Source organism: Cherax quadricarinatus, chromosome 6 (genome assembly GCF_038502225.1).
Source record: "Cherax quadricarinatus isolate ZL_2023a chromosome 6, ASM3850222v1, whole genome shotgun sequence".
Lineage (NCBI taxonomy): Eukaryota > Metazoa > Arthropoda > Malacostraca > Decapoda > Parastacidae > Cherax > Cherax quadricarinatus.
The window spans coordinates 69,505,888-69,531,056 of record NC_091297.1 but is presented as its reverse complement, the minus strand read 5'-3'; the positions used below and the strand labels follow the sequence as shown (position 1 = coordinate 69,531,056).

Genomic DNA, 25,169 nt, shown 5'->3' with positions numbered 1-25,169 from the left:
ACAGGGACACTTCGGAGTCTATTCCTTCCGCCATGTCGTTCACAAACACCAGAAACAGCACTGGTCCTAGGACTGACCCTGTGGGACCCCGCTGGTCACAGGTGCCCACTCTGACACCTCGCCACGTACCATGACTCGCTGCTGTCTTCCTGACAAGTATTCCCTGATCCATTGTAGTGCCTTCCCTGTTATCCCTGCTTGGTCCTGCAGTTTTTGTACTAATCTCTTGTGTGGAACTGTGTCAAACGCCTCCTTGCAGTCCAAGAAAATGCAATCCACCCACATCTCTCTCTCTTGTCTTACTGCTGTCACAATGTCATAGAACTCCAGTAGGTTTGTGATGCAGGATTTCTCGTCCCTGAAACCATGTTCGCTGCTGTTGATGAGATGATTCCTTTCTAGGTGTTCCACCACTCTTCTCCTGATAATCTTCTCAATGACTTTGAATACTACACATGTCACTGACACTGGTCTGTAGTTTAGTGCTTCATGTCTGTCTCCTTTTTTAAAGATTGGGACTACATTTGCTGTCTTCCATGCCACAGGCAATCTTCTTGTTTCGATAGATATATTGAATATTGTTGTTAGGGGTACAAATAGCGCCTTTGCTCCCTCTCTCAGGACCCATGCAGAGATGTTATCCTGCCCCATTGCCTTTGAGGTATCTAGATCACTCAGAAGCCTCTTCACTTCTTCCTTGGTTGTGCATTGTATCCAGCACTTGGTGGTGTACCCCACCTCTCCGTCTTTCTGGAGCCCCTTCTGTCTCTTCTGTGAACACTTCCATGAATCTCTTGTTGAGTTCCTCTCATACTTCACGGTCATTTCTTGTTGTCTTTCCTCCTTCCTTTCTTAGCCTGATTACCTGGTCCTTGACTGTTGTTTTCCTCCTGATGTGGCTGTATAACAGCTTCGGGTCAGATTTGGCTTTCGCTGCTATGTCATTTTCATATTGTCGTTGGGCCTCCCTTCTTATCTGTGCATATTCATTTCTGGCTCTACGACTGCTCTCCTTATTCTCCTGTGTGTGTGTGTGTGTGTGTGTGTGTGTGTGTGTGTGTGTGTGTGTGTGTGTGTGTGTGTACGAGTGTGTGTGTGTGCGAGTGTGTGTGTGTTTGTGTGTGTGTACTCACCTAGTTGAGGTTGCGGGGGTCGAGTCCGAGCTCCTGGCTCCTGTGTGCGTGTGTGTGTGTGTGTGTGTGTGTGTGTGTGCGTGCGTGTTTGCGTGTGTGTGTGTGTGTGTGTGTGTGTGTGTGTGTGTGTGTGTGTGTGTGTGTGTGTGTGTGTGTGTGTGTGTGTGCGTGCGTGCGTGCGTGTGTGTCTGTGTGTATGTGTGTGTACTCACCTATTTGTACTCACCTATTTGTGGTTGCAGGGATCGAGTCTTAGCTCCTGGCCCCGCCTCTTCACCGGTTGCTACTGGGCCCTCTCTCTCCCCGCTCCATGAGCTTTATCAAACCTCGTCTTAAAACTGTGTATGGTTCCTGCCTCCACTACGTCATTTTCTAGGCTATTCCACTGCCTTACAACTCTATGACTGAAGAAATACTTCCTACTATCTCTCTGACTCATTTGTGTCTTCAACTTCCAATTGTGGCCTCTTGTTTCTGTGTCCCCTCCCTGGAACATCCTGTCTTTGTCCACCTTGTCTATTCCACGCAGTATTTTATATGTCGTTATCATGTCTCCCCTGACCCTCCTGTCCTCCAGTGTCGTCAGGCCGATTTCCCTTAATCTTTCTTCATAGGACATTCCCCTTAGCTCTGGAACTAACCTTGTCGCAAACCTTTGTACTTTCTCTAGTTTCGTGACGTGCTTTATCAAGTGCGGGTTCCAAACAGGTGCTGCATACTCCAGTATGGGCCTGACATACACGGTGTACAGTGTCTTGAATGATTCCTTACTAATGTATCGGAATGCTGTTCTCAGGTTTGCCAGGCGCCCATATGCTGTAGCAGTTATCTGATTGATGTGTGCTTCCGGAGACATGCTCGGTGTTATACTCACCCCAAGATCTTTCTCCTCGAGTGAGGTTTGCAGTCTTTGGCCACCTAGCCTATACTCTGTCTGTGGTCTTCTGTGCCCTTCCCCTATCTTCATGACTTTGCATTTGGCAGGATTAAATTCGAGAAGCCATTTGCTTGACCAGGTGTCCAGTCTGTCCAGGTCTCTTTGAAGTCCTGCCTGGTCCTCATCAGATTTAATTCTCCTCATTAACTTCACATCATCTGCAAACAGGGACACTTCTGAGTCTAACCCTTCCATCATGTCGTTCACATATACCAAAAATAGCATTGATCCTAGGACCGACCCCTGTGGGACCCCGCTCATCACAGGTGCCCACTGTGATACATCATTACGTACCATGACTCGTTGTTGCCTCCCTGTCAGGTATTCTCTGATCCATTGCAGTGCCCTTCCTGTTATATGCGCCTGATGCTCTAGCTTCTGCACTAAACTCTTGTGAGGAACTGTGTCAAAGGCCTTCTTGCAGTCCAAGAAGATGCAATCAACCCACCCCTCTCTCTCGTGTCTTACTTCTGTTATTTTATCATAAAACTCCAGAAGGTTTGTGACACAGGATTTGCCTTCCGTGAATCCGTGCTGGTTGGCATTTATACTCTTGTTCCGTTCCAGGTAATCCACCACTCTCCTCCTGATAATCTTCTCCATAATTTTGCATACTATACACGTCAATGACACAGGTCTATAGTTTAGTGCCTCTTTTCTGTCTCCTTTTTTAAAAATGGGAACTACATTTGCCGTCTTCCATACCTCAGGTAGTTGCCCAGTTTCCAGGGACGTGTTGAAGATTGTGGTAAGTGGCACGCACAACATATCTGCTCCCTCTCTAAGGACCCACGGGGAGATGTTGTCCGGTCCCATTGCCTTTGAGGTATCGATGTCCCTTAGCAGTTTCTTCACCTCCTCCTCATCTGTATGTATGTCGTCTAACACTTGTTGGTGTATTCCTTGCTGGTGTCCCCATCTGGTCTGTCCCCCCAGAGTCCTTCCTGTCTCTACTGTAAATACTTCCTTAAATCTCATATTGAACTCCTCACATACCTCTTGATCGTTTCTTGTGAGTTCTCCACCTTCTTTCCTCAGCCTTATCACCTGGTCCTTGACTGTTGTCTTCCTCCTAATGTGGCTATACAGCAGTTTCGGGTCAGATTTGACTTTCGATGCTATGTCGTTTTCATACTGTCGCTGGGCCTCCCTCCTTATCTGTGCATACTCGTTTCTGGCTCTTCTACTAATCTCCTTGTTTTCCTGGGTCCTATGCCTCCTGTACCTTTTCCATTCTCTGTTGCACTTAGTTTTTGCCTCCCTACACCTTCGGGTAAACCAAGGACTCGTTTTGGTCTTCCTATTATTTCTGTTTCCCTTGGGAACAAAACTTTCCTCTGCCTCCTTGCACCTTGTTGCCACATATTCCATCATCTCGTTTACTGATTTTCCTACCATTTCTCTGTCCCACTGAACCTCCTGCAGGAAGTTTCTCATACCTGTGTAGTCCCCCCTTTTATAGTTTGGCCTGTCCCCTTCAGTTCCTGTTACCTTCTCCACTTGCAACTCTACTATATACTCAAAACTCAGAACCACGTGATCGCTAGCTTCAAGGGGCCTCTCGTAAGTGATGTCCTCAATGTCTGAACTGCTCAAGGTGAACACAAGATCCAGTCTTGCTGGCTCATCCTCCCCTCTCTCTCTGGTTGTGTCCCTAACTTGTTGATGCATGAGGTTTTCAAGTACCATATCCATCATCTTTGCTCTCCATGTTTCGGGACCCCCATGTGGCTCCAGGTTTTCCCAGTCGATCTCCCTGTGGTTGAAATCGCCCATTACCAGTAACTTTGCTCTGCTCGAGTGAGCTCTTCTTGCCACCTCAGCCAGTGTGTCCACCATCACCCTGTTGTTTTCTTCGTACTCCTCTCTTGGCCTCCTGCAGTTCTGTGGTGGGTTATACATCACTCCAATGACTACTTTATGTTCTCCGGACTGATTTGTACCTACAATGTAGTCTCTTTCTCCAATCATGTCCATGCCTTCCATTTCCTCAAATCCCCATCGGTGTTTTATGAGCAGTGCAACCCCTCCTCCCCCTCTACTCCTTCTATCTTTCCTCAGGATCTGATATCCCATTGGGAAGATTGTGTCTGTTATTGTCTCAGCGAGTTTTGTTTCTGTGACTGCTATGATGTCTGGGGATTTTTCACTGATTCTTTCGTTCCACTCCTCATGATTATTCGTTATTCCATCCGCGTTTGTGTACCAAACTTTCAGTTTCTTTTCTATCATTGTGGTCATGCAAGAATATTGGGGTTGGGGGAGCGAGAGCCTTGGTGGGGGCCTATATGGGGCTGTGGTGTAGGTGGGGTTTGTGATGATGGGGGTGGGGTCAGTATGCCCATAAGGGACAGCTGTTGGGGTGAGGTTTGTGATATGTGGGTTGGTGGCAGAGGGAACAGTGAGTGGGTTGTAGTATAGGTTGCTCAGTTGAGTTGGGAATGTCACGGTTGGAGTCTTTTGGTGGGAGATTCTGTGGGGTGTGTTTGCCCTTCCTCCTGTGTCTGGGTCCTGCTCATTTTCGTCATTGCCTCTCGTTCCTCCTTGCGTCTCTGTACCCTCTCTTTCAGTGTAGTCCTTTCTTCTTGTGTTCTGTCGCGGTCGAGGTATACTCTCTGGTACCCCTGTTTGTCCCTCAGTCTTGCTTTCTCTTGCAGAATCCTGGTTCGAACTGATTCTTCCTTGAAAGTTACTCTGACAGGCCGTATCCTTCCACTCACAAACCACCCAATTCTCTGAAAATTTGTCACCTGGGTCATATCGCCCTCACCTATTTTCTTCATGATGCCTTCAATAATTTTTTTCTCCTCCTGTTTTATTTCTTCAAAGTTGTCCCCCTTGGCTTCTTGGAGCCCGTACACAAAAACTGACCTCGCCCTTTCCTCCTCCCACTGAGTCTCCATCTGCTTCCTCTGAGGCATTTTATTTCCTTCCATTGACATGTTCTTGCCTTCAGTCCCTGTCATATCTGAAACTTCTATTCTCAGTGAACTGTCTTTCATGACCAGCTGTCCCTTGCTACTGCAGTTGGCTGTTAGAATCTCTGCATATAGCATACCTTCATTGTCTTCGGACCTGTCATTTGATCTTAGTGTGCTCCTCGTCTTTTCCCTGGCCCCACGTGGGTCTGATAGGGGCTTCGTGTACGGCATGTCTCCGTTGTTGCTTACCGTCCCCTTGTCTGCACCTGACATTGAATTTCCTGATGTCACATCTGAATTGTCATTTGTCTCTCTAATCTGTTTCAGGCTTTGCAGTTTCTCTTCTAAGCACTGTATCCTAGCTTCTGCTGCTAAGACCTGTACTTCCCACTTCCTGCACTCTTCAGCTATCCGCTCCTCCATTTTCTTACCAAGCTCTACTATCTTCCTTCCCCACTCTTCCTCCCTTTTTTGGAGCTCTAAGTCCCAGTCTTTCCTCCCTGGTTCGTCTACCAGATCTCTGGTTTTCCGTCCTCTAGGGCCACCCATTTTTTTTTTTTTTTTTTTTTTTTATACCACAGACAGAAGGCTAGAGGAGGGAGAGGGTGCGAGGGGGAGAGAGGAGGGGTAGAAAGAGGGAGAGAGAGGAGAGAGAAAGGGTAGAAAGAGGGAGAGAGAGGAGAGAGTATGGGGGTGAGGGATAAGACCAAGGGGGAGAGAGAGAGAAATGTGAGGGGGGAGAGAAAGGGTAGAGAGAGGGAGAAAGAGAGGGAGAGGGAGAGGGAGAGAGAGAGAGAGAGAGAGGGAGAAAGGAGGGTGAGGGAAAAGGCTATGAGAGAGAGAAATGGAGAGATGGAGAGAGAAGCCTATAGAGAGAGAGGAGGGTGAGAGATAGGGTTATGGGAGTGAGGGAGAGAGAGAGAGAGAGAGAGAGAGAGAGAGAGAGAGAGAGAGAGAGAGAGAGAGAGAGAGAGAGAGAGAGAGAGAGAGAGAGAGAGAGAGAGAAAGAAAGAGTAGGGGGAAGGGGAGGGAAAATGCTATGAGAGAGAGAAATGCGAGGTAGGGGGAGAGGGAAAGATAGGAGGGAGGAGGGAGTGAAGGCAAGAGCGAGGGAGGGGAAAGGTCTGTGGGGGAGGGAAAGGTGTGTGGGGGGGTGAGGGGACGCGGTCAAATTCCAAGGATCAGCTGTGTGTACTCGCCTAGTTGTGGTTTCAGGGGTCGAGACTCAGCTCCTGGCCCCGAGTGTATGTGTGTGCGTGCGCGTGTGTGTGAGCACGTCAGTTGTTTATATGTCCCAGAAATACAATTCACCTCTGTGTATCCGTAATACTAATAAGATACCATTAACACTGAGAGTAATTCTAATAATTATAATACTAGCGTGTGTTAACAAGTCATTCTTTCACCCAGTTATGTACTACCTTTTACTACATGTGTACCCAATACTTGCTTCTCAGATTGTACTGTCTTTGTGTCCTAAAACATCTCTCGAAACTGTTGTCAGGGCTGTAGTCCCATTAGCCACGACTTAATCCTCCTGCCTATTCCTTGCTCCTACAGATTTTATCTTCCTACTACTGCTAGGTGTTGTGTGTATGATAATCGCTGTGGAGCAGGGTTTGTGATAGCCAGCTACCAGTGATCGTAGGGCCGGCTCTACCACTCAAAACTTCCCGCCAACCACAAACAGGTGATTTGTACGTTACTCCTCAGAGGGGACTTCCATCCAGATGCCTGATGTACGATGCTCGCTGTACGATGACTCGTGCACCTCGCCCTTCTGCCGCTGACTTCTTCAGCTATTCCTTTCTCGTTGCCCTTTTGAGTCCTCATTTACCACACTTATCACTTGTATACTGCTACTTTTATAATTTACACTTCACTTTTGGTAAGTACACTTCTTATTTGTGATGACACCCAACCTGTTATGGCGGCGCTACTTAATCAGGCCTACTGCTGCCACCACCTCTGCTCATATATATTTATGTATATGTATGTATATATATATATATATATTTATATATATATATATATATATATATATATATATATATATATATATATATATATATATATATATATATATATATATATATATATATATATATATATACACATATATATATATATATATATATATATATATATATATATATATATATATATATATATATATATATATATACATATATATATATATATATATATATATATATATATATATATATATATATATATATATATATATATATATATATATATATATATATATATATATATATATATATATATATACATATATATATATATATATATATATATATATATATATATATATATATATATATATATATATATATATATATATATCCCCTTTCTGGCTAGCTTGTTCACGCTGTGTGCTACACCACAGTTTGTCGTTAGCCAACCTCTCTTAATTCTATTTGATCTTTTCTCTTTAGTCACTCGCTTTGTACTTTGTATATTTGTAACATTGTGGCAACAAGTGCCAACTAGGCCTCAACGAACTGGCACTTTGAAATTTTGTTGTATAATTTTAGGCTTTCTCTCGCCTTTACTTTATTTATTTTTGCTAATACTTTGGTTATCACCTGTAGGGTTGTTCTCTGACGTTGTCACTAACACTGGTTGCTTCTAGCTGCTAAAACACGCCCTAAAAGCACTAAGATTCTCGGAGCCTGGCGCTTGTGACCCACTACACTACGTCCTAGGCACATGTGCGTTTTTGTGTGTGTGTGTGTGTGTACTCACCTATTTGTACTCACCTATTTGTGGTTGCAGGGGTCGAGTCTTAGCTCCTGGCCCCGCCTCTTCACCGGTTGCTACTAGGCTCTCTCTCTCCCCGCTCCATGAGCTTTATCAAACCTCGTCTTAAAACTGTGTATGGTTCCTGCCTCCACTACATCATTTTCTAGGTTATTCCACTGCCTTACAACTCTATGACTGAAGAAATACTTCCTACTATCTCTCTGACTCATTTGTGTCTTCAACTTCCAATTGTGGCCTCTTGTTTCTGTGTCCCCTCCCTGGAACATCCTGTCTTTGTCCACCTTGTCTATTCCACGCAGTATTTTATATGTCGTTATCATGTCTCCCCTGACCCTCCTGTCCTCCAGTGTCGTCAGGCCGATTTCCCTTAATCTTTCTTCATAGGACTTTCCCCTTAGCTCTGGAACTAACCTTGTCGCAAACCTTTGTACTTTCTCTAGTTTCTTGACGTGCTTTATCAAGTGCGGGTTCCAAACAGGTGCTGCATACTCCAGTATGGGCCTGACATACACGGTGTACAGTGTCTTGAACGATTCCTTAGTAAGGTATCGGAATGCTGTTCTCAGGTTTGCCAGGCGCCCATATGCTGCAGCAGTTATCTGATTGATGTGTGCTTCCGGAGATATGCTCGGTGTTATACTCACCCCAAGATCTTTCTCCTTGAGTGAGGTTTGCAGTCTTTGGCCACCTAGCCTATACTCTGTCTGTGGTCTTCTGTGCCCTTCCCCTATCTTCATGACTTTGCATTTGGCAGGATTAAATTCGAGAAGCCATTTGCTGGACCAGGTGTCCAGTCTGTCCAGGTCTCTTTGAAGGTCTGTCTGATCCTCATCTGATTTAATTCTCCTCATTAACTTCACATCATCTGCGAACAGGGACACCTCTGAGTCTGTCCATTCCATCATGTCATTCATGTATGTAAAAAATAGCACTGGTCCTAGGACCGACCCCTGTGGGACCCCGCTCGTCACAGGTGCCCACTGTGATACCTCATTTCGCACCATGACTCGTTGTTGCCTTCCTGTCAGGTATTCTCTGATCCATTGAAATGCCCTTCCCATTATACACGACTGATCCTCTAGTTTCTGCACTAATCTCTAGTGAGAAACTGTGTCGACGGCCTTCTTGCAGTCCAAGAAGATGCAATCAACCCACCCCTCTCTCTCGTGTCTTACTTCTGTTACTTTATCATAAAACTCCAGAAGGTTTGTGACACAGGATTTGTCTTCCATGAAACCGTGCTGGTTGTCATTTATACTTTTGTTCTGTTTCAGGTGCTCTACTACTCTCCTCCTGATAATCTTCTCCATGACTTTGCATACTATACACGTCAGTGACACTGGTCTGTAGTTTAGCGCCTCTTTTCTGTCTCTTTTTTTATAGATGGGAACTACATTTGCCGTCTTCCATACCTCAGGTAGTTGCCCAGTTTCAAGGGATATGTTGAAGATTGTGGTTAATGGGACACACAGCCTTTCTGCTCTCTCTCTAAGGGCCCATGGGAAGATGTCCAGTCCCATTGCCTTTGAGGTATCAAGGTCACTTAGCAGCTTCTTCACCTCCTCCTCAGTTGTGTGTATGTCATCCAGCACTTGTTGATGTATTCGCTGTTGGTGTCCCCCTCTGTCCTGTCTTCCAAGAGTCTTTCCTGTTGCCACAGTGAATACTTCCTTAAATCTCTTGTTTAGCTCATCACATACCTCTGGATCATTTTGTGTGAGTTCCCCACCTTCTTTCCTCAGCCTGATCACCTGGTCTTTGACTGTTGTCTTTCTCCTAATGTTGCTATACAGCAGTTTCGGGTCAGACTCGACTTTTGATGCTATATCGTTTTCATACTGTCGCTGGGCCTCCCTCCTGTTTCTGTGACTGCTATGATGTCTGGGGACTTCCCATTTATTCTTTCATGCCACTCCTCGTATTTACTTGATAATCCATCTGCGTTCGTGTACCACACCTTCAACTTCTTATCTATCACGGTGGTCCTGGGAAAATATTGGGGTTGGTGGAGCGGGAACCCTGTAGGGGGGCCTAAGGGGGTGTGCAGTTTGGGTGGGATTTGTGATGGGGGGGGTGAGGGGAGACTGCCCATGGGGAGTTGCTGTAGGGGTGTGTTTTGTGATGGTTGGGGGTGGGGGAGAGGGAACAGTGTGTGGGTTTTGGCTTAGATTGTTCAATTGCATTGGAGTTGTCGCAGTTTGGGTGGGGTTTGTGATTTGTGTGTGTGTATGTTTGTGTGTGTGTGTGTGTGTGTGTGTGTGTGTGTGTGTGTGTGTGTGTGTGTGTGTGTGTGTGTGTGTGTGTGTGTGTGTGTGTGTGTGTGTGTGTGTGTGTGTGCGTGCGAGGACTCACACTCACGCACACATTCCAACTTTCTGACAAGATGCTCTTTGTTTAACTTGTGATTGCAGTTCCTGTGCTACGAGAGTGTACTAATTATGTCATTCTATATAGGTACACGAGTGTTCAGAGGTACAAGTGAGTACAGGTGTGTACACAAGTACAAGTAAGTACAGGTGTGTACACAGGTACACTTAAGTTAGTACGATGTGTACACAGGTACAAGTTAGTACAGGTGTGTACACAGGTACACAGGTACAAGTGAGTACAGGAGTGTACACAGGTACAAGTTAGTACGGTATGTACACAGGTACAAGGGAATACAGGTGTGTACACAGGTACAAATTAGTACAGGTGTGTACACAGGTACAAGTGAGTACAGGTGTGTACACAGGTACAAGTAAATACAGGTGTGTACACAGGTACAAGTTAGTACAGGTGTGTACATAGATACAGGTTAGTACGGTGTGTACACAGGTACAAGTTAGCACAGGTGTGTACACAGGTACAAGTGAGTACAGGAGTGTACACAGGTACAGGTTAATACGGTGTGTACACAGGTACAAGTGAGTACAGGTGTGTACACAGGTGCAAGTGAGAACAGGTGTGTACACAGGTACAAGTGAATACAGGTGTGTACACAGGTACAAATTAGTACAGGTGTATGCATAAGTACAAGTGAGTACTCTTGAGTACATATATAATGAAGTAGATGTATACTCACCTATTTCTTTAAAGAGATTGAGTCTCAGCTCCTGGCCCCGTCTCCTACCCATCTTTGACCCAGTAATTCTGGTTCCTTGCTTTTAGGTCACTGTCATACCTACTCCTGAAGGTGTGTATAGTATGAGTCACCAAATTTAGAAAATAATTCATTGTAAATTATGTTGTCACGAATTTTATAAGTAGATAAATAGTTAAGAAAACCCACAAGATGATGAATTAGACAATTATGCAACACTTGGGTGTCTTTATTGTGGAAACTTTAGGCCAGCCAATGACTTCTTCAGTCCAATACAGAGAAGAATAGTTGAAGGACAAAATGAGTTCAAAGTAATCTGTCCCTCAGCTGGAGGCGACGTGATGAGTTTATCAATCTTATCAAGACTGACGGACGAATGTGATGAGTTTATCAATCTTATCAAGACTGATGGACGAATGTGATGAGTTTATCAATCTTATCAAGACTGACGGACGAATGTGATGATTTTATCAATCTTATCAAGACTGATGGACGAATGTGATGAGTTTATCAATCTTATCAAGACTGACGGACGAATGTGATGAGTTTATCAATCTTATCAAGACTGATGGACGAATGTGATGAGTTTATCAATCTTATCAAGACTGACGGACGAATGTGATGATTTTATCAATCTTATCAAGACTGATGGACGAATGTGATGATTTTATCAATCTTATCAAGACTGATGGACGAATGTGATGATTTTATCAATCTTATCAAGACTGATGGACGAATGTGATGATTTTATCAATCTTATCAACACTGATGGACGAATGTGATGATTTTATCAATCTTATCAACACTGATAGATGGATAAAATGAGTCCATCAAATTTATCAAGGTTGATGGACTGAATCTTCTCTGTATTTTACTGAGAAAGTCATTGGTGGGCGAAACGTTTCCACAATAAATATACCCAAGTGTTGCACAAGGGCTTAATTTATCACGTATGATATACTTGTGTACTGTAATAACTTTGTGGCTGTAACCAACCTGAGTAAACAAACAAACAAACAAACAAACTATACGTTCTTCCGGTATTAGCTCACGTCTCGCTCTTCCTGTGTAATGTTTCCCATGTGCACCTCAGCACACACTCACAAGTACACACATGTACACACGACGAGTGAGGTAAGAGTGGTAATGATCCTCAGTGTTGTAGAGGTCACATCAGAAGCATAAATATGGTGGAGGAGGCAGGAGAAGTATCAGTACCATCTAAGACATCAGTCAGCTTACAAGCAAGGTACACTGACAACCATGGTAAGCTGCCTCCTACTCACTCATCTTTCTTATTACTTACAAGTTAAAAACTTTACCCTCACCTCCTCATAAACTTGTGAATATCTAAGTTGTGTTCCTTAAAGATTTGCACAATAACTTAAGATCACAGCGAGGATCACTGTTCAGTTGTGTTATGCAGTGATATAAACTAACTTTTCATTATTGTATCATATTAAAAAATCTAATTCACGGTAAAAAAAAATCTTAGTGTTAAATTCCATACATAATATGTTGCGTACAGTGTTATTTTCCGTCAGCATATGCTCTTATTTTACACGAATAATTTGTTCATTAACTAAACATACAGAGTCGTAGTTTTTACTTTATAAGTTATTTAATTCCAAAGATTTTTCATAATACAGTTTACAAGAATCAAAGTCCTAGGAAAAATAAGACGCAAAACAACACTTTTTTCACCTCACCATTTTCTCTTCTTAAAATATTTCAGACCATTATTGTTTATGTTGCTTGGAGGTCTTCATACCTCACTGTTGTTGCTTGGAGGTCTTCATACCTCACTGTTGTTGCTTGGAGGTCTTCATACCTCACTGTTGTTGCTTGGAGGTCTTCATACCTCACTGTTGTTGCTTGGAGGTCTTCATACTTCACTGTTGTTGCTTGGAGGCCTTCATACCTCACTGTTGTTGCTTGGAGGTCTTCATACCTCACTGTTGTTACTTGGAGGCCTTCTTACTTCACTGTTGTTGCTTGGAGGTCTTCATACCTCACTGTTGTTGCTTGGAGGTCTTCATACCTCACTGTTGTTGCTTGGAGGTTTTCATACCTCACTGTTGTTGCTTGGAGGTCTTCATACTTCACTGTTGTTGCTTGGAGATCTTCATACCTCACTGTTGTTGCTTGGAGATCTTCATACTTCATTGTTGTTGCTTGGAGATCTTCATACGTCATTGTTGTTGCTTCTAGGTCTCTATAAATTATCGATGAAAGTTGTTACAATTTTTTTTCCATTTTTTTAACAAGTCGGCCGGCTCCCACCGAGGCAGGGTGATCCAAAAAATCAATAAAATCACCAAAAAGAAAATACTTTCATCATCATTCAACACTTTCACCTCACTCACACATAATCACTGCTTTTGCAGAGGTGCTCAGAGCACAACAGTTTAGAAGCATATACGTATAAAGATACACAACATATCCCTCCAAACTGTCAATATCACGAACCCCTCCTTTAAAGTGCAGGCATTGTACTTCCCATTTCCGGCTACATAAAAATAACCGGTTTCCCTGAATCCCGTCACTAAATATTACTCTGCTCACACTCCAAAAGCTCGTCAGGTCCCAAATGCCATTCGTCTCCATTCACTTGCTGGAAGTCGAAGCCCCTCGCCCACAAAACCTCCTTTACTCCCTCCCTCCAACCTTTTCGAGGACGACCCCTACCCCGCCTTCCTTCCACTACAGATTTATACGCTCTCCATGTCATTCTACTTTGATCCATTCTCTCTAAATGACCAAACCACCTCAACAACCCCTCTTCAGCCCTCTGACTAATACTTTTATTAACTCCACACCTTCTCCTAATTTCCACACTCTGAATTTTCTGCATAATATTTACACCACACATTGCCCTTAAACAGGACATCTCCACTGCCTCCAACCGCCTCCTCGCTGCTGCATTTACCACCCAAGCTTCACATCCATATAAGAGTGTTGGTACTACTATACTTTCATACATTCCCTTCTTTGCCTCCATAGATAACGTTTTTTGACTCCACATATACCTCAACGCACCACTCACCTTTTTTCCCTCATCAATTCTATGATTAACCTCATCCCTCATAAATCCATCCACCGACACGTCAACTCCCAAATATCTTAAAACATTCACTTATTCCATACTTCTCCTCCCCAATTTGATATCCAATTTTTCTTTATCTAAATCATTTGATACCATCATCACCTTACTCTTTTCTGTGTTCACTTTCAACTTTCTACCTTTGCACACACTCCCAAACTCGTCCACTAACCTTTGGGTCACTAGCACGTTAAGAGACCATACAATAAGTGTCAGGGGCCCGAGACTGTTCAACTGCCTCCCAGCACACATAAGGGGGATTACCAACAGACCCCTGGCAGTCTTCAAGCTGGCACTGGACAAGCACCTAAAGTCAGTTCCGGATCAGCCGGGCTGTGGCTCGTATGTTGGTTTGCGTGCAGCCAGCAGCAACAGCCTGGTTGATCAGGCTCTGATCCACCAGGAGGCCTGGTCTCAGACCGGGCCGCGGGGGCGTTGACCCCCGGAACTCTCTCCAGGTAAACTCCAGGTTTGCATTTTTTCTTTAGAATCTCCCATAAGCGCAGTATCATCAGCAAAAAGTAACTGTGTCAATTTCCATTTTTTATTTGATTCCCCATAATTTAATCCCACCCCTCTCCCGAACACCCTAGCATTTACTTGTTTTACAACCCCATCTATAAATATATTAAACAACCATGGTGACATTACACATCCCTGTCTAAGACTTACTTTTACCGGGAAGTATTCTCCCTCTCTTCTACACACCCTAACCTGAGTCTCATTATCCTCATCAAAGCTCTTTACAGCATTTAGTAACTTACCACCTATTCCAATAATAATAATAATAGTAATGAAAGTTAAGACACTTGTGCAACATCTGGTTATCTTTATTGTAGACGTTTCGCCATCCAGTGGCTTTATCAATACAGATTCTTGGACATAATTAGAAAACAGAAGAACTATATACAAAAGATGAGGTAATCAGTCCCTCAGCCTTGGAGGTGGTGTTTACAACACCGTGGTTGTAGAGATTCTCTACAACCACGGTGTTGTAAACACCACCTCCAAGGCTGAGGGACTGATAACCAGTTGTTGCACAAGTGTCTTAACTTTCATCTTGTCGGTATTGTATACCTGTCTTGCACAATAATAATAATAATAATAAGAATAGTAATAATAATAATAATAATAATAATAATAATAATAATAATAATAATAATGATAATAATAATAATAATAATAATAATAATAATAATAATAATAATAATAATAATAATAATAATTATTATTATTATTATTATTATTATTATTATTATTATTATTATTATTATTATTATTATTATTATTATTATTATTATTATTTCTACAAGTACGTGTACAACGTATACAGAACATCAGTGACATACTATTTTGAAACGCCATTGTTATGCAGAGAATTTGGGGCTAATTAGGTCAATTTTGACTCACACCAGTCGGTTAACACCTAGGTACCTATCTACTGCTTAGTAAAGTGGTTTAGCAAATGTCTTAGAGAAACATGCCTAAAGTTACCAGCCATACCGGGATCGAACCAAGGACCTCCTAGTACCTAGTAATTCTCTGAGGCATCCTGGCGATCAGCTTTACTTAGTTAACAATACAAGTATTAAATACATCTTCAGTCTTCATCTCCTCTTATTTTACATGAGATTTAGATTTGGAAATGAAAGACAGCAACGTTTCTCCCTCATATTTCTTGACAGATAAAGATTTTTCAAATTCTTTGTAATGAACTCCGTAAGAATTTTCCGGGAAACTCATTAGGGCTTTACCTGTGATTTACCAATGATCAGTTTCGAGAGTTCTCCTTCTCTCCCGGCCCGTCCTGGGGCCAGGCTTCACTGTGGGGATGTCGTCAAGTATTGCACAATGGGATCAGTAGCTACGGTATCGTCAAAGATTTAGTTCATCAGAATTGGACTTGTTGTTGTAAGGAAAAACAGATATCTCAAGTTGATATATCACACACACGGAAACAGAAATTTATGAAGATATCGTGAAGAATATTTATTTTAATATTCTTATGGTGCATCTCAATCCATTTTTTTCCTCATGAAAACTTCCTTCACAATACTCTCAGTGGTGACAGTTTTCCCTAGCTCAAAAAAAAATTGTTGCTTAAATATAAATTTTTGTTCTCCCAAGATTTAGTGCTCCTGGAGACTATAAGTGAAATTAAAAGTAATTATATGCATTTTAATATCCTCTGTTTTGTTAAGGATGATAGGAAAATATGACACTGGAAGCAGGAAGCTCGTCTTTGATAATAATGTGTGTTGTTTCTGCTCCTGTGCTGCACCACAGTGGAAGGTCGTATTGCTAATGAGCTCCGCGAGTGTTGTCCTCCAGTTGACGGAGGCGCAGAGCGGAGCAGAGAGCTTATCCTTCCACGGCTACATTCCTCGTGAAAATGTCAGGTACGTCAGCTTTCTTAATTTTATGTTATCTAAGTCTCTCTACCATCGCCCTCCTATGGTATTATATTTTATCCTTTCAGAGATCTCCTAACTCCCCAGGTTGTGTACACTGCTGCCTTGATATTCATTTCGAACAGGACTTGTCAACTCCCTGAAGATCCTTCCGACATTCAGTCGACTCATTCAGCTCCCTGTAAACCTTCCCAAGTTTAGACCTTCCAGCTCTCTGTAAAGCTTTTCAGTTTCCTGTAAATCTTTCCAGTTCCCTTCAGACCTTCTAGCACCCTGTAAAACTGTCCAACTTCCTGTAGACTTTCCAACCCTCTGTAAACTTTTCCAGCTCCTAAGAGATCCTTCGAGCTTCCTGCAGCCTCTTTCAATTACCTGCATATTCTTCTAACTCAATGCAGAAACTGGAGCAATTTACAAGGATTTACCTTATATACCATTCCGACTCCTCATGGATCCTTTTAATTCCAGGAGACCTTTCCAGCATCCTGTAGACCACTCTACTGTAGCTACCTATAAACTTCATTTCCCTGTAGGCAAATCTAACTTCTTGTACACTGTTTCATTTCTTTATACACTTCCAACTCACTGTAGACCTTTCCAAGAACATCATTTATAAGCCATTAACAACTATATTTACACGTCATTCATCCTACTTTCTTTAGAAATTTATGTTTTGCTTATGCTTAAGCGTATGTTATTGATTATTTTTTTCAATATCATGAAGTTCCTTTTCTTTAATTCAAGATTCCACGCATTGCTTATTTCTCAATATCGTAGATCTTCTAGCACATCAAAAAATAGATATATCAGCGCTTCACACGATCACTTAATTCCAGAGGCCTTCAAATTTTCCAGTTAATCATTTGAGTTCTTTATGTTTTCCTCAATAAATTCATTTGGAATTTTTCCTGTTTCAGTTTTCCCCGTGCAATAAAGGGAGACCTTTATCAGTGAGTCGTTTCACCTACAGGAGACTACTGTGTACCTGATAAAGTCTCGTGTAGGTGAAACAATGTACTTATTGGTGTATTCTGAGCTACACCATACTTAACCATCACCTCCCTGTCCATCTTGCCTTTTCTCTTTACCACCTTATAAAATCACTTTCCCTGAGAGTAACTGGGCTCATAATTCTTCGCCTATGTTTCAAGAATGAATTGTCTTGCTAAAATAAAGATGATGAGAAATTTAATTAACATTGGATTGAAAGCTATTGGAAAACAGTGTAGTTTTGTCTCTTCGATTATGAGAAATATAATAAATTTGTCAGTTTTAACAATCTTCTTTAGTGAATTACCTCTTCTAAAATTTATATAAAATCCTATTCTTAGATGTACAGACAATTTTTATCATTTCATGAATGAGTTTAGTTTAAGGCGATTCAAACAGTCACTAGGGCGACGGCCAGGAGTGATTATAGTAAACTCTTTCAGGCTCTAGTTCATGTATTGTTATTGATCATTATATACGATTTCTTTAGAGCGAAGGCTCCCAGAGGTGACGGTCAACCCAATGACATTTACCTCGAAAGTCCTCCCACACTAAAAGATGGACAAGTGGTGTTCTACCCTCGTAACATCAATGGCCTCGACCTCGAGTACGGTCAGGACCCCGAGGAGCGCGTCTACCAGATCCACGACACAAACAAACTGCAACACGACAAGGTCAAGCGAGCTGCTACTGTCGTCGATATCTTCGTCCATCAAAACCCTTCCCTACAACAATAATAACGCTGCCCCTTCTCCTGCCCTTTCTCCCGGTTCATTAACCACTCGTTATAGATACATCCCGTTTTGCCTCATCACTTTCTCTCCATATACCTTCTTCCCGTTGAATACCTCCCAAATCATATCCTGCACTACCAGGATGCATATTTTACTTTTTAATATTTCGATAGCAAATGCTTCAAAAGTCATCTCCTTCTTCTCCAGTCTAACTACTCTACCTTTCTGATATCAGTTACCAAAGTTCATAATAAATCCCTTTCATATCCACTCCACGAGTTGACCATCCAGCCCCCTCACGTCTACTCCAGGAGTAATCCTCTCACTTCGAATATTCTGAGTCCCCCATCTTAACCAGCCAACTTGATAAGAATATTTAAATTGTCTTGTCCACAAAACATTATGGTCTCTCTCATTCTCTTTGCTTAAGATTACTTGAAGACTTCCTCGCTCCGGTACTCATTCAGCAAATCAGTCTAGTACTCATAAACTCACCTGCCTAGTAAAGCCGACTTTCTCCTGTATTATTACATCGCCTTAAGACTAGAAGCAATCTCAAAACTTTATTTTGGACATTACGTTTCCCAATTCTATTGAGAATTATTTTATTACTTGAGCCCTGAAGTATCCTCTTACAGCTCTCGTCATCTCTCAGACTCATCCTATGGTTGCCTCACTCCAGTTCCTTAACGCTTTTGAAATAGGTGAAGGCATCATTTTTCTGAACTCTTCTGGGTATTGCCCTTCTTGCATACCTCTCGGCACATTCTCACCTACGTTCATTCACCTGCAATTCCATAAACAAATCCTTCCCCTACCATTCACATGCAATTCTTCAATGAACCATCATTTGCACTAACATTCTAACGTTCTTCAATTCATCCTGCGTTTCAAACATTCTCCAAGTAATCATTACATACTTTCCTTCAATACTACTTCCTGGCTGGATCAGCAAGGAGAAGTATTATCAACAAGGCATTATATATTTCCTTTCCAAGTAATATCAATTAAGGTATTTATAAATTTGTAAATATATATTCATACATTCACACTCGCGTATAACTCTCAATATTTATAAGTCTGAAATGCACGCTTTATTTTGTATTATATACAACAGAAATATCCCTCCCAAAAATCGTGTGTTTGGCGCCATAAGTAGTAGAGCTGAGTGGAAGAATGTTTGAGTGTCATTGTTTATATGAACGATGTGATGATGAAAATAAAAATACATAAAAATTAGCTTTCTATCTATTTTCCTGACTTTTACCGAGGTATTTATAAAGCGGTGAACACGATTTGTGTTTAGTGAAGCTAATTTACAATCCTTCAAATGATATGTTTGACATTAGATTGGTTTGGTCTCTCCACGGCTCTGTTTTTGTCACAACACTGATGTTATATTATATTTCTCCAGTACCTTGAACTTACTACAAAAGAGAACATAGCTTTAGAATCACTGAGTCTGCAATACAATGTAACACAGAGATAATAAACCTCCGTGTCAGTAATATAAAGTATTGACAACATGAGATTTTTCAAAGTGTTGTGCAAGCTTCCTGTAAAGAGCTTATGTTCCTCACCGGGAAATCATATCAGTCAATTACCTAGAATGAATAAAGAAATCTAAACAACTGTATTATGACAACAGTGTCAAAGAACTTCTGGGCTCACATTATATTGCTGACACCAGAGAAAATGAACTGACCAAACCTAACGAACTTTTCCCCAGCCTGACTGCAGATGCAGTAAATAATAACAACAAAAACAACAACAACAACAACAAAAATAATAACAACAACAACAACAATAATAACAATAATAATAATAATAATAATAATAATAATAATAATAATAATAATAATAATAATAATAATAATAATGATAATAATAATAATATCTATATTTACTACAAGTACATGTACAAGGTATACAGTCGTGGCTGACATCAGTGACATACTACTGTATAGAAATTCACTTGTTATGCTGAGCATTCGGGCAAATTAGGTCAGTTTTGTCCCAGGATGCAACCCACACCAGTCAACTAACACCCAGATACCTGTTTTACTGATGGTTGAACATAGACAACAGCAGTGCCGAATTTCGGTGGTTGGGGGCCCGGGGCCCAGTTTGGTGGGGGGCCCTTGAATTCGAAAGTTCTAATCTAATAGTTAGAAAACTTTTAAGTTTCTCCTTGGAAAACTTTCGCCACTCTCAATATACATACCATCCTCTTAAGATGAAGTAATGAAACAATAAATTGGATTTATGGTGTATTTTAGCAGCTTCGGTTCATTTGCAAGTGTAACTCAAAAGTAAAATACAGACTTATGAGGAGTTATCTTCAATCAGATAAAATGTTATAAGCCAGGTACGTTCCGTGCTTTTCTGATGGAAAACTTTCTGATGACTCCATGGAAATCCAACGAGCACAGGATGTCATATTCTATGCTCATGACCATCAGGTTCACAAGCCGCCCTTCCTTCATGCTCATTCGTAGCCGGCTCTCACTACATACTGACCACGATCAGGCAGTTATTCTTACTGCAGCGCCCTGCACACCCAGGATGATGATGTGCTGTCAGTCATCCTCGCATCATGCAGCTGACAACACGCTCACACCGATGATGTAACTCCAGCAATCAGATGACAATCCCACCACAATTCACACTCTTGCATACATTTTCTCTCTTTGTGATCTATTCAGTTCTCAGTATAATGTGTGTCATAATATTTTTCATCATTTGGTTTGGGGCCCAGGGCCTGGGCCCTGAGGCCCGTCCCCTAAATCCGGCCCTGACTGTCCGCGAGAAAACAGGTGAGGGTAAAGAGTTAATAATATTGCCAGTTTAGGTACTAACCTCAGTCACAGTTATGTGTGAGGGGAAACCAGAGAGAATGTTGTTAGTAGAAGTTCTCGTTGCTCTGCTCTTGGATTAACAAGCAATCTTCAGTAGTCATTTTGCCATAAAAATAGTTCAGTCCTCGTCAGGTGGGAGACAGACAGCCGTCATAGCAACTTCAGACAAAACCTTTAACAGGATCAGTACAACATTTTCCTTCCTATTTACACCAGACACATAATTTTACGAAAGTGGAAATGTTTCCACCATTTAGGCCTAAAGAAATGTGCCGAGACGCTGCCCAGTCTCCAGTGTTTAAGCCGCTCAAACCTCACAACAGCGATTAAGTAACCCAGATCATCGGAAGGTTATACATATAGACTGAATTAATCGTATTGATCGTAAATTTGTTTGCAAACAAATCACATTTTCTTTACCCTTTAATTAATTTTCCTTAAATTTCTCTTGATTTTAACATATTAGTAAGATGGCCCGCCCTTCTTATGTAAGAGATTTTTGACAATGACAATGACAACTTTATTTCTATAAGTGCACTAAACAACTGATATAAAATGAACTGACACAAAAAAGTACTTTAAAAAAAGTTGGACGTGCCTAGCTTGGGCCAGTAGGCCTGGTGCAGTGCTCGTTCTTTCTTACGTTCTTTTCAAACCCCCTTTTTATGCAGAGCATTTTATGTAGTCTTGAAATTTATATTGGTGGGTACTGAAGTAAGACATGTTAGCAGTTGTTACATATGTTGAATTATACTGATGAAAGTGAGTTTATTCTCTATAATGGTTACAATGTGGGGTTTACAGGTTTTGGGTATTTTGTGGTTTACATGTTATAAAATACTAATTACAGAGGGGGCCACTAGGACACCTAGCATGGCTAGGCATTTCAAGCAGACTTAGATTAATTCTTAACATTAAATCCTTACAGATTATAGTATTAAGGCTAAGTGACTACATCATAATTTGTGAGGTTAGCAATGTGAATGCTTTTGTTTTGGCACAATACAAGGTGTCTATATTTGAGTATCATAGGCAAACTTATGACTAGTTAGGATTTATTATTTTCAGATTAAGATTAGTATTTCTGGGTTTATAGTCAGTGGGTGAGTGAGTGTAATTTTGAACCACCAGGTGGTTATCATGTAGTTAGTTGTCGGGGTGTATCAGGGAGATAAGATGTTTTCTAACTGTAGTTTTGAAGGTGATAAATGTGTCTGCAGTTCTAGAGTTTTCAGGTAGGGTGTTCCAGATTTTAGGTCCTTTGAAATACATTGAATTTTTGTAAAGTTTTAGTCGGACACGGGGAATGTCATAGAGATGTTTGTGTCTGGTGTTATGCCTGTGGATCCTGTCACAACTATCAAGAAAGCGTTTTAAGTCAAGGTTAATATTGGAATTTAAGGTCCTGTAGATATAGATTGCACAGTAGTAAGTGTGGATGTTCTGAACAGGGAGTAAGTTTAGATCTATGAAGAGTGGGGGGGGGGGTGTTACCAGGGATGGGATTTAGTGATTATTCTTACTGCGGCTTTTTGTTGGGTTATTATTGGCTTTAGGTGTGTTGCTGCAGTTGAACCCCAAGCACAGATAGCATAGGTGAGGTATGGATATATAAGTGAATGGTATAGTGTGAAAAAGGCAGTTTGCGGTATGTAGTAGCATATCTTGGAGAGGATCCCCACCGTTTTGGATACTTTTTTTGCTATGTGTTGGATATGGGTGCTGAAATTTAGGTTGTTGTCGAGGTATAGGCCAAGGAATTTGCCCTCATTATGTCTGGCAGTTAGAGTGTTATCGATCTTAATGTTAAGTTGCACAACACCTGTTCTGCTACCAAACATAATATAGTAGGTTTTGCCAGTGTTAAGTGTAAGTTTATTGGCTGTCATCCAAGTCGATATTTTGAGCAGCTCCTCGTTAACAATGGTGTTGAGGGTGGCAAGATTAGGGTGGGAAATGATATAAGTCGTGTCGTCAACAAAGAGAATGGGTTTCAGGTGTTGGGATATGTTTGGAAGATCATTGATGTAAATGAGGAAGAGTAGGGGTCCAAGGACACTTCCCTGCAAAACTCCAGTATCAAGTGGCCATATTGATGAGGCTGTGTCTTTAATCGTGACATACTGATACCTATTAGAGAGGTAGGATTTAAAATATGCAAGCGCAAGGCCTCTTATACCATAGTGGTCAAGTTTGTGGAGTAGGATGCCGTGGTCTACTGTGTCAAACGCTTTTCTTAGGTCAATAAAAATTCCTAGCAGATATTCCTTATTTTCCAATGCTGTATAAAGCAGGTCTAGCATTTTTATAATTGCATCATTAGTGCTTTTATTTTTCCTGAATCCAAATTGGCAGGGGTTAAGTATGTTTTGTGATGTTATAAATGAATATAGTCTACTGTGCACGAGTTTCTCGAAGATTTTGGATAGCAATGGTAAGTTTGATATTGGCCTATAGTTGTTTAAGTCTGTAGGGTCACCACCTTTATGTATTGGTGTAACCCTTGCTGTCTTGAGTAGTGTCGGGAAAGTGCTAGTTTCTAGTGACTTGTTAAAAAGTAATGTAATAACATGCGAAAGGACATGGGCCGCTCGCTTGTACAATAATGGTGGGACGTGAGACAGATTCCTCGAGTTATTTTTAAGTGACTTTAAGATCGCGGTGACTTCCGTGGGCTCAGTTGGTACAAGACAGAAGGAATTTGGGAAATTCTCATTTAGGTAGTCCCCGGCACGGACATTGGTACGTGGGATTTTACTGGCGAGATTAGATCCTATGTTTGAGAAGAAGTCGTTTATCTTGTTAGCTGTATCAGTGGGATGTAGTGGTGTTTCATGAGGTTTAGTTAGAACAATATTCTTGTTTTTTTTTCAGTTTGTGGATCCCCAGAATCTGGGAAAGTGTTTTCCAGGTCTTTTTTATATCTCCTCTTGTGTCAGTGAATCTGCTGGAGTAGTACAGTTGCTTGGCTTTCTTTATTAATTTGGTGAGAACTGTTGAATATTGTTTAAGAATATCTTTGTGTATTAAGCCCTGTCTATATTGCTTTTCATATTGGTGTTTCTTTTCAATGGATTTCAGTATGCTGCTGGTTAGCCATGGGCAACCAAGCCGTTTATTCTTGATCTGTTTCGTTTTTATAGGACAATGTTTGTTGTATAGTCTAAGTATTTTGTTAAGAAAAATGTCTGTTGAATCGTCAATGCCATTGGCATTGGAGAATTCTGTAGGCCAGTCAACAGTCTCTAGGTCTGCTGTAAAATTCCTTATTGAGGCCTCGTCATGGAGTCTAAATGAAACTTTGTTGTATTCGAGTGGTGGCTTCCTAATGTTTGTTAAGAGGAAGGTTGTGTAGTGGTCAGTAGTGCTGTCTGTGATTATCCCTGATTTAAGGGGGGCTAGTATATTGGTCCATATGTGGTCTATTATGGTTGCCATTGTCTCAGTCAGCCTGGTTGGTTTAGTTATTGTTGGTATGAGAAGTGTGTTATTCATATTGTTGATGAAATCAATTACAGTCTGATCATCTGGTAGGCCAATGTTGATATTGAAGTCTCCAGCTAAGATAAGGTGGTGCTTGTTCATTTGTCTGTTTGTTACTAGTGACTTTAGATTCTCACTGAAGTTTGGGATGTTTGTGTGGGGTATCCGGTATATGGCACCGATTGTTATAGGCGTCTTGAGGTTTTTTACAGTAAAATTAGCAAAAATGTATTCTCCATATTCATCGCTAAAGCAATTAGTGCTAATACAAGATAATTGGTTAGAGAAATAGATTGCAGTACCACCCCCAACTTGGTATGGTCTGCAGTTGTGAATTGCTGTGTATCCTGGTAGAGGGTAGATATCAATTGTGTCCCGCTTAAGCCAGGTCTCAGTAAGAATAATGCAGGAGAAGGGTGTCTTTAGTGACTCAAGGAGTGCCAGGAGATCATCATAGTGTTTGCTTAAGGACCTGATGTTGTAGTTAAGAACTGATAGACTTTGAGCAGTGTTCAGGATAGTGCTGGCTTGTGATGCTGTGTAATAAAGGCAGTTACTTTCCAATAAGTTTTTATTGTGTGTTAGATTATGGAGGTTTAGATCAGGGTCAACGTGATCATTCATCTTTTAGGTTTAAATGGTGATTGTTTATATCCTGTATTATGTGGTGAGTTCTAATACTGATTTCTGTAGTGGTGGGAGGTTTGGATAAGTATACAGCTAAAGC

General features: G+C 41.4%; 1 protein-coding gene across 1 annotated transcript in view; it reads left to right on the top strand.

Moving 5' to 3' along the window:
• The window catches only part of LOC128693861 (uncharacterized), a 383,960-nt gene extending 364,620 nt beyond the window's left edge, over positions 1-19,340 (top strand). Inside the window, exons 2-3 of the mRNA XM_070081980.1 lie at positions 16,253-16,365; positions 17,858-19,340. Of these exons, the coding sequence (XP_069938081.1) occupies positions 16,271-16,365; positions 17,858-18,104 (342 nt within the window). The 5' untranslated portion in view covers positions 16,253-16,270 and the 3' untranslated portion in view covers positions 18,105-19,340. The remainder of the gene's footprint in view (positions 1-16,252; positions 16,366-17,857) is intronic.
• Positions 19,341-25,169: the final 5,829 nt, after the last annotated feature.